The sequence below is a fragment of the Stegastes partitus genome, unplaced genomic scaffold, assembly GCF_000690725.1.
Source record: "Stegastes partitus isolate 25-593 unplaced genomic scaffold, Stegastes_partitus-1.0.2 Scaffold294, whole genome shotgun sequence".
In the NCBI taxonomy this organism is placed as follows: domain Eukaryota; kingdom Metazoa; phylum Chordata; class Actinopteri; family Pomacentridae; genus Stegastes; species Stegastes partitus.
This window is the reverse complement of record NW_007578025.1, coordinates 322,924-333,376: the sequence shown is the minus strand read 5'-3', so window position 1 is coordinate 333,376 and position 10,453 is coordinate 322,924. Positions and strand designations below refer to the sequence as shown.

The 10,453-nt window shown below is 42.2% G+C and overlaps 2 protein-coding genes across 2 annotated transcripts in view; one reads left to right on the top strand and one right to left on the bottom strand.

The window, feature by feature from the left end:
* Positions 1–10,453, top strand: part of LOC103358159 (MAM domain-containing glycosylphosphatidylinositol anchor protein 2) — a 266,805-nt gene that overhangs the window by 47,236 nt on the left and 209,116 nt on the right. The window lies entirely within an intron of this gene.
* LOC103358160 (low choriolytic enzyme-like) lies at positions 5,637–9,437 on the bottom strand. Its single transcript, XM_008283012.1, has 7 exons — positions 9,360–9,437; positions 9,111–9,171; positions 8,814–8,960; positions 8,612–8,732; positions 6,023–6,201; positions 5,857–5,938; positions 5,637–5,778 (listed from the first exon to the last, which is right to left on the bottom strand). The coding sequence occupies exons 1-7, from the start codon at positions 9,435–9,437 to the stop codon at positions 5,637–5,639; spliced, it is 810 nt and encodes a 269-aa protein (XP_008281234.1).

The window sequence follows — 10,453 nt, the reverse complement described above, 5'->3', positions numbered from 1 at the left end:
AGTCTCAGTGTAGGAGCTGCAATCACCTTTCTGCAGGTGGAAAACAGTTTTATATGAGTTGAATTGGTTCTTCAAAGCTATTTTCAAAAGACCTGAACAGGTTATAACGTAGAGAACCGAGCAGGAGGTCGTTTCTTCAACACTGTTTGATTTGGATCAAAACAGCTGCAGACAAAACAGACGGTAAACATGTGTAGAGCTCACTTGTATGTACATATATTTTCTAAAATCACCTGATTTTACTGTCTTGTCAAACGTCCTTTCTCGTATTTAACGGGGTTGTCAGGCTCGATCTCGGTGTCAGAGAAACATGAAACATGTACGAGGTTTGAGAACGTAGCGACAACAGACAGCGACTCGTCAGCGAGCTATTCCAGGCTCAGACGTCTCAGAAGTTTGCATGTGGCTCCTCAGATCTGCGGAACAGAAGCAAACTTCATGAAAGCTTCGACGGCGGCGGCGGCGGCACATGTTAGGCTGCCTTCGATCTCTCAGCCCGCTAATCGTTTCCACCGGGTCCTGCAGGGCAACAACAAAGCCTCCCAGAATTTGTATGCCAATCTGTTATTCTCTTTTGATTGCGTCCTTAACTAAATTTACTTGTTTTTTTTTCTTTCATCTTCATAAAAAAAGGGGGGCGCCTAACAGCCGACTCGCTCGTGACCCGGGTCGGGCTTTGAAAGCAGACGTACGACACAGATTGTACAATCAAATGAACGCCGCAAACAGCTGTCTCTGTTGTTGTTTTTCTTTAATTTCTGCTTGTTATTGGCATGTTTAATTACGCTCCGAATGAAGCTACTGTACGTTATTTATTCAGCCTAATGAACAGTCTGCTAAAGAAGGTTTTTTTTTTCCTTCCAAGGCTCTAATACAACAATACTTAAGAGTTTGGTCGATGCCTTTTTACCATCTGAAGACGCTCCGATGTGACAAGAGTTTGTTGTTTTATTTAACTACGTTCGGCTGAAGACGACTCTGACAAATCAAGTAATTATTTCGCAACATTACAGACTTTTTAGTATTTTTGTTCTCCCAGACCGTCAGTTTTTTTTTTTTTTGAGCTGCTGTAGAAGGACAGTAACCAGCCATGCCAGTAATTGTTATTTTCAGAATAAATTGGACCACTCAGAAATGCCATTAATTTGCACATGAGCTGCACTGGACATGATTTAGTTTGTATGGAGCAGATTTATGCATTTTTTAAAATAGAGTTTTTTGTCTTTGTGTCTACGAGCTTCTAGCAGAAGGCAGATAGAGGAAGAGGAGGGTCGAGTGCATCACGTTGAGGACGTTTTCAGCTTTAATTTTGCATTAATATTTGATTATTTCCAGTTATACATGATGCTTTGTCTTGCTTCTGTTTGGGTCGGAGCTACTGCAGGTCAGCGAGTTTTGGAGCTGCAATTATCTTAATGTTTTAATGGATTTAACCCTTTTGTTAGTCCATGTTTTTGCGAAATCGGCGTTGTTTGCACTGTACCGACACTCTAAAATCATGTTTGCGTCAGTTTTTATGACAGCTTAAATCATGTTCAACCAACAAACTGCATTGAGTTTAGGGAATGAGCTTTTCTTCTACAATCAACGGTATCTTAAATGACAACTTCTTTAATAACTGGTCGCATAAACACAAGTTTTTAAGTTGATTACTCGTGTTCCAACCAGTATTTATGCAGTATTTAAAGCGCTACATTACCTTAATTATGAACACATGAAGTTTTAAAGTTGAAAAATTTGCTCCAACTAGATTTTCTTGAGTAGTTTTAGTCTTTTTTTGTGTTTTTGTTGTGTCTGATTCACTTTTGATGAGCTTCAGTTGCATATTTGAACACTTGATATTTAAAAAATGACCACAAAAACAACTAATTTGAGTTTAACTCACACACATTGTTAAGTTGATGCAGTTACCAGCTTTATTATGTCGAACCAACTCCTGTAAATAAGCAAATCATGGAGCGAGACCCTTTGAGTTACTTTTTGGAGTATATTTAGAGACATTTCTATCCTGATGAGACAGCATGATGCACGTTACAGTCAACAGATCTCAAACCAGATGAGAAAAAACTTTCTTAAAAAGTTCAACAGCGCTCTCCACCGTCATCGTCAAAACACCAAATGAGAGAAAAGATTTTTTAGAAATATGGTGTTCATTCCTCCAGTAGTCTTCCAGAAACCTATAGAATCAACACAAAGGCACATTTAACCCTTTGTCGGGCAAAGAACCATATGTGGTAACTTCTGTGGGATCTAGGGGATCATGTGACTTCATCCAGCCAATCAACGGAGATCTCTGGACTCTGACCAATCACAAGTGAGCCAAAGTGATATTTATGGCACAAGTGTGGAAATAAATGTCGGATTTTTTACAATAACTTTTCCACATATTATTTTTTTAATCCCAGGTGGGCGAGAAATTGTATATGGTAATTGCTTTGACTTTGATTTGCAGCCTAAATCTGAAACTTTTTTTAAAAGTCAAAAGAAAAAAGTCCTCTTGGACCCACCAGTTACGCTCCAGGGTTGAAAATGTTAATGTCCAAGTATTTCATCGAGCGCCCTGTAAAGGCTTAAGCTGCTCTGGTGACACTTTATGTTGGTTTTTTCCTTTAATTTGACGCCTGTTTGACTCACACAAACCCAAACCCTTCCTCTAAAAGTGAACAGCTAGCCATGTGAGATGTAAAACATTTAGTATTCTTTCTTTAAAAAAAGGATTTATTTTCCAGGAAGGTCAAAAAGCCCAACGTGTTGAAGGAAAAAAGTCTGAAACAGCCTTCAAGGTTGGAGCGGCGAGGACGGCAGCAGCAACAGCAGTCGGAGCATTTTAATTTCCTATTGGCGAGCATTAGGCAGCTCACGCGGCGAAATGAGGAGAGCTGTGTGCTGAAGCTTATCGTGTTTGAAGAGAGGCAGGTACACAGATCTGTGTTAATAAGAGGCGCTCAGCCGGCCGGCGGTTACGGCCCTGCCAGAGCATTACCGGTGACACCACGGATCAGGCTGCATTTGGCTGGGCTCGGCCTCGCGCTCATTAGAGCCGACGTCCTACAGGAGGACCCTGCTGGTCGTGTGCACGCTGGCCTTTAAAGTCCGGTCAGAGAGCATCTGTAAGAGCCTCACAGACAATTCATTAAAGCAAATGACAGTCAGTAATAGTGAGCGTTAAGTAACGGAGATCAGGCGTCCGCTTTAAAACCAAGAGTGTGTGAACAATCAAAGGAAAGATGAAATATTCCATCCAGTATGCTTCGATTTGTGTCAGCCTCACAGTTCAGAGGGATCACTCTCACCAGCGTTCATTGTGGGATTTCTATTTTTTTTTTTGGCCTCGTGGCATCTCATCTATAATCGGATTTTAATCAAGCTTCTGCAGAAATGCTTTAATTTAAAGCTGGTTGGAAAAAAAAAACCTCTCGGAGCTTCTTGGAGCACGAACAGAGCCGGAGAGCGTTAAATATTTCAATAAACAAGTAGATTTTAAATATTTCATGCGCACAACGATTGATATGAGCTGAAACTGCTCTATGAAACATTAAAGGAGCTGTGTCCATCTGAACTGTTCGGATTCGTTGCCGGTGCCGCCGCCGCCTCTTTGGCTGCATTTAAGCCCAGAACGAAGTACGTGCAACGCTGTCGTGGTTGTTGGTGCATCCATACATCATGAGAGGAGGGGAAATTTGCTTAATAGGAATCTGTTTGCTCTCTGAGGCATTCTCCTCCCTTATCTCGCCCTGGAACTCCCCCGCTACTCGACGCCGCTCGGGGTAAATACAGAAGAATGAGGCTGTATAGGGTTTCAAAAGGGGTGGGAAAAAAAAAAAAAAAAGCAAACACATCCAAGAGCGTAGGATGTGGCCAAGTGGAAAAAAAAATGTCTCTGCAGGGTTAGGGAGTACAAGGAGAGGAGTTTATCTCGTGTCCTACCACATCTTTCCGCTGAGACTCAGCCCTGCAAAGTTTGGCTCATGGAGTACACTGCAGTACTGATCCACTGATAAAACGCGGTACTCCTCGCAAGTGTGCAAATCCCAGACTTAATTACTATGAACTGAAATGGAAATGAACTCAATTATGAAGATATTGCCATATATTTGCCCCTCAGTCTGTTTTTTTTTTTTATCTAATTAAATTCATTGCCTTTTTTTTGCCAATATTTCCAAACTTTTCTTGTTAATTTTCTCTCTGAAAGTGACACGGAGACGAAATTGTGGCGATGGCAGAATTTAATTGAATACATACAAAGATGTTCTTGAGAAATTAAGATAACATGATTGCTTATTAATGATAGTGTCTTGATCAATATTCAGATCTCAATTGCTCATCAGGATTGTCACATTTCAGCTCATCCTAATTCCTGCATGTCTGTGCATCAAAATACGACTTAAAATAATCTTCAAATGAATTCAGTGCATCCCCTCGAGGCAAAACACAAACTCTACCCAAAATATCTCACTTGTTGCACATCTGCTCATAAATAGTTTACAGACGTTCCCTGAATGCGTCGCATGCAGACCACACCAGATGTTACCTGAACATCTGTGCACAGACAAGCCTCTAGTCTCCACTCAGTTAGGCAGCTTAGACCAAAAATTGCTTTGCAAAGAGTGAAATAAAGCGTTTTTCTGTCACATTTACCGAAGATGAAACCAAGTGACTTCATCTACATGAGAGTTTTCTATGAGTTGAGCATTTTAAATGTCAAAATTACAGTCGATCGTGCTTGTTTAATTGCTGGAAGCCAAAATCATAATTGAGATTTAGGCCGGGGTGATAAAATAACAGCACCTGCAACAGGCACTCGATTATTAGCTATAAGAAATGTGTTTGAATTGCATGAGATGCAAACACATAGCACATAGCAAAAATACGAGTTCACTTCCATGAAGAAACCCCAAAAACGCTCCCATTCTGGCCCATAAACAGCCACTCATGTCTTGATAATGCCGCCTCAACACTCCTGCTGATCAAGCTGACGGCCTTGAAGTTTGAGACGATTCCTTCCAGTTAAATCCTCAGTTTGCCTTCTGGGTTTACCTGCTTTCCTTGTTTTTTGCGTCCCAGGGTGAAACCACTCTTTTGTTCTTATATGTTTTTTATTTATGACCATTAATTTATTTAATATTGTGTTAACAACAAAATTACTGCTTGCATACCCTTAAAAAAAAAAAAGCAGGTTAGAGCACTTAAGTCAAATCAACCAGTTAAATTTAGAACAAACCTTTTTCCTGTAAGTCTTTATTAAAACCAGGTTATTTGAAGTCATCTGATTGTTGATATCTAGTCAGATAAAACACTTTAGCTTGATTGCACAGCCCTGTTGTAATTAATATTCAATTAATCGTGCAGCCCTTGGTCAAAGCATATGGAAGTATTTGTATATTTGACTTGTTGGGTTTAGTACACTTTCCGTACGGTGACTCTATAGTGTCTGTTGGCTAAATTAATATAATAATATAATACTGGCTTTATTTTGTAGCCTCTCAACTAAATTTCTACGTTTAAACTTCCATCTTGCTTTGCTAACAAAACACCAAACCAGTACGTACGTCTAGCATGCTGTAAAAGACTCAGCAAAGACTCTTGTGAACTCAGTTGTTTTTATTATATTGTCAGACTAATACGAAGCGTCAGCCTCAGTCGTCTCTGAGGTGACACTTGTAGAGCAGGTTGACCCTGAGAATGTCCACTTCAGACATGGCTGCCCTCTGGCCGATGGGAACGGACGGGTCGGGGATGGGAGTTATGGTTTGTGATCCAAACCTTCCAAAGGCGGTTCTGCAGATGTGGACAATAAATCATTATTACTCGTGCAGAATGTTTGGATTGAGTTTAGCGATACGGTGCCGCCTTTACCTTCCATAGTGCATTATGGAGCTGTAGTCGTACGGGAGGTTGAGATTGTTTGTGTCCTTCTTGTGGAAGTTGTTCTTAACGTCTGGCGACAAAAGAGACCAACAGATAACCGATTAAGAAGCAAACCAATCCCATTCACCTGTAGGCGGCGCTGTGAGGTTCTTACAGTCGTCCAGGTTCTCCCAGTGGATCTTGACGTACTGGTCGCGGTCGCTGCGGGTGTGTTCGTGGTGGAAGCCTATGGCGTGCATCAGCTCGTGCTGGATGATGCCGTGATCGATGCAGCCGAACCTCTGCAGCGACACCACCTGCCTGTCTCCGATGCGACCCAGCATGGAGAAGCAGCTACGGAGAGACGCCAGTAATTAACATGCAACCTGCAGCTTGACATTCGATTAACAAATGAATGTAATTTACATTGTCGGCCGTGTGTACATGCTGAAATAATTAGCTTTCTGATAATGTTTGGGGAGGGTTTTTTTCACTGTTAGCATGCCTGGGAGCTGAGATGTGGCTATCAGCTGCCAGTGTATCATCCCAACAACAGGCAGAAACAAGCTAAGCTCTGCTGTTCCTTTGTTTTCCTCTTTGTCTGAGCTAAACATGAACCGATCAGAGGCAGAGAGACCTCAGAGGAGTGGACCGACAAATCTGGGGAGAGCAGTTTGACCTACTAAAGGGGCGAAAGGGGCTGGATTTAAAATGCAAGGTGCACTTAGCAAAGGTAAAGGTTATTAGATGATGAGCCTTTGGGCACAGTCGTGTAAAAGGCCACCTCTCCTCCCGATAACCCCACACCGACGTAGACACCGAATACTTTTAAACAACATATAAGTCGTACGTTTTGCTTCTGTCTGCACAAGCCGGAGACGCAGAGCTGTTGTGTTGTCCGGTGGATTTAAATACCTCCAGGACGTTGTGACACGAACCAAGCAATCAGCTCATTGGATTTGGTTTGCACGTACTAAAATATTTAACGATTGTGGTCTGGATTTGAAATAAAAACCTACGATGTCTGGGCTTAGTCATCGAATAAAATAACAGTTAAAAAAAAAAGAGGCTCCAAGGGCAGCCCGGTATCGGAGGAATTACATTTGCGTGTAACTAATGTCGAACAGCAACAAGGTCGGTTTTTGTGATTCCAGGTCTCAGATTTTGCTCACAGTTATTTATCGTTAGGGGCCAGAAAGTAAGTTCTGTAAAGTATTTGAAGAACTGAATGTTTTCAGAGCTGGAAAATTTTGCATTTCTGCCATCGAGGATGAGATTTACTGTGATGTTGAATTATCTTCAGTGTGCATTTCAAGTGTTTGTATGGGAGCATTCAGCAAAGCAAAGCAAGCCTCATGTGTTGTTAAATTTCAATATGAAGTAAGCATGGAAGCATCTTTGCATGTTAAATGACAATATCTAGACTCCTATGCACACAAGCTGTGGGCCTATACAGTCTGCATGGCCAAAACAGCAGAAAATATTTGATGTTAGAGACCTCAAATGTTGGTAAAATGCCGGCCAAAGACTTCACTACCACACATATATATTTTTACAGACTTTATATATGGACTTGGAGGAACTTTCTTGGGCCTCATTACCTCTCTTGTTTCAAATTGTTGTACTTTATTCCATTTTTTATTTTTTTTTCCAAGGACCATTAATTAAAAATCTGGCCTCTGCTGGAGCTATTCAATCTTTTGGATCTGCTGGCAACACTTTTTGTCTGTGCCTTCGCCAAATTTAATGGCTGTGGGAGTTATATTTCTGGAGAACCTTTAAAACAGCTTCCCATTTTTTATTTTTATTTTAAGGGTGAATATACAAAAACTCTCCAATCTGAAAACAGATGAAATTCTCCTCTTAGCTTTGGGTCCCAGATAGCCAATAAGTGAACTCTGAACAAAGTCTGAGGTGTTTTGTTTTTTGATTGCAGAACTTTTTCTTGCACAATTTCTGGACTGCACTTTCACTTTTAAAGGGGCAAACTGTTACATAGACTGTATAAGAGATGGACGTAGCTACCGTGACGTCACCCGTTGGTTTCTGCACTGAGAACAAGAAGCCAGGGTTTTGCTACTTCCTGGTTGACATCTTGGATTTTTGGAGCCAAATCGTGGTAGGGGGGCGGAGCCATAGGAGCAACGATTGGTCAGACGGATTGAGAGGCGGGCCCTCTCTGCCCCGCCCACATTTACCGCCTTCTGTTCGCTTCGTCTGTTTGGTTGTTGCCGACTGTCAATCAAGCCAGCCACGCCCCTTGCCCCGCAAAATGTTGACGATTTTTTAAAAATTCAGTATTGATTTATTTCCAGATTGGCCACCTGATCTCTGGATTTGACCATGAAAACTAATAAGAAAACAATCTGTGATCACTTCTTTTCCAATTCCAGTCTATGGGAGCCAGGGCTTTTTGGAGCCAGCAATTAGTGGACGTAGTGATATTGCAGGTTTTTGACACTTCCGGGTTGACTTCATTTTTCAGGGCCGGTTGCTCCGTCCATCTTTTATACAGTCTATGGTTTCAAAGGGAGGGACTCACATGCACCAACATACACATAAGGCTACTGAAGAGAAGCTCAGATTAAAACACAAACAGAAGGACTCCATCAGCTTTAAACAGCTGTATTAATGTCCAACGTCTTGCACGTACTGTAAAACCTTTAAGTATGTTTTTATTGCTCACTTTTGTTTTTACAGATGCAATTACCTTAAGTGGCCCTCCGCTTTTATGCACTGTACACTGGAGTGCTGTTTGACTCACCCGTAGCGCGGCTCGATGCTGAGGTAGATTCTCTCGCCTCTTTTCCGCGGAATGAAGCGGATGCAGGTTTGCGATTCAAAGTCTCTCATTGCGCGTATGATGGCGTTCCTCTCGCTGCGATCTACGGCGGCGGGTGAAAGCGGCGTCACTGTTTCTGTGGAAGATGTCAACGTCTAGTGTGTTGAAAACAAATCAGACCCACCGTATTTGTTGCTTATGGTGTATTTGATTTCCACTTTCCCGTTGGCAGACTTTGGCCACAGACAGGAATTGGCGTCGTTTAAGCACTTCATGGCGGTCCTGGTTTTGGGAGGCAGCAAGTCTCCTTCCATCAGAAAGTCGCTAAATCCTGTTAAAGTGGAAGACTTTTCATCCAAGTGAAGAAAAAATATCAAATGGAATAATTTTTTTTTCTAAATGTACTGAATGTAGAAGCTCTAATAATGTGGGAAAGCGTTGTTCCCTCGCTGTCCTCGCGATATCATGATTGAACGCTCACCGCTGTTCATTCTGAGGATGGTTGTGCTAATGTCCTCGTCGCCAGATTGATCCCCAGAGCTCTCTGTTGAATGGAAGAAGTCGCAAAACTCAAAGACGAATGATAGATCTGAGTTGTTGGATGAGCTGAAGCGAGGTTTGGTCACTTACCGTCGACCGCGCTGAGATCCTGTGGAAACAAAGAAAAAAAATCTAATATGCATCAGGTTTGTGAGCTGGTTTCTGCCATATTTAGTGAGTTGTTTCTTACGTTGTCGAGTTGAGCGCCGCAGAGACCCAGAAGCAGCAGCAGCAGCAGAAGAGGAGAAACAGTTGTGTAGAGGTCCATTTCTTTTAGCCCGAAGGTGCTGATCCTCGAGATGTCACTTTGGAGACTTTGCTGGTCCCACCGAGGGCTGCTGCTGTAGTCCGGTCAGGGCCGCAGCTTATATGAAAGCTGTCAAGGTGTGTCCGTGTGCAGAGATTAATGGCGGGGTTCAGGAGGCTCAGTCTTAGACACACAGCTGATGGGAGTGCCCTGCCCACCCCGGCCCACTGTTTCCACAACGGGGATAATCTTATTCCGCGAGGATTACGGTGACCACAGGCAGGCTGCTGTCGGCCCGCTTAGGATCACATTTCAGATGGCATTTTTATAAGCAGCGGGGGGTTCGGCTCGCGAGCTCTGGGCCTGTCCCAGAGTCTTTTCCCCAAAATAACAGATACAACGTTTGAAACGCCACAACGCTGCTGTTAAGTATCTGCAGGCACCGCCAACTACTGATCTGATCGGGATTTGATATTTAGCTTTTTTCTAAATAACGGTATAGAATAATTTGACAATTCAGTCACCACTCTGTACCAGTGTCCGGCCCACAGCACTATCTGATAACTTACAGCCTGTCAGCACTGAAAGATAAAAAGTTATGTTCAAAATAAATGGACAGCATTTTAGCAAACTTTAGCGCTCTAGTTAGAATAATTTTTTATTTTTTTTAGCCTTTGTGCCTTTATTGGAGAGTGTAGTCAGAGAGAGACAGGAAAGTAGGGGAGAAGAATGGGGGAAGGACATGTGGGAAAGGGTCATGAGCGGGATTCGAACTCATGACCTCCACATTGGGACTGTAGCCCTGCACATGGGACGCCAGCTCAACCAGGTGAGCTACAGCGGCGCCCATAGTTAGACTAAATTTTAACACCAAGATTTTCATTTTTTACTATAAAAGTGAAGTAAAAACATTTTTGCTTTTGTTAATTTCTAATATTTGGACTCAGTATCGAACTTGAACAATAACATTTTGGTCAACCGCTAAATTAAACTGCAATATTTTTGATAATCAATTTATAGTTTTAGGCTTTTTTTTT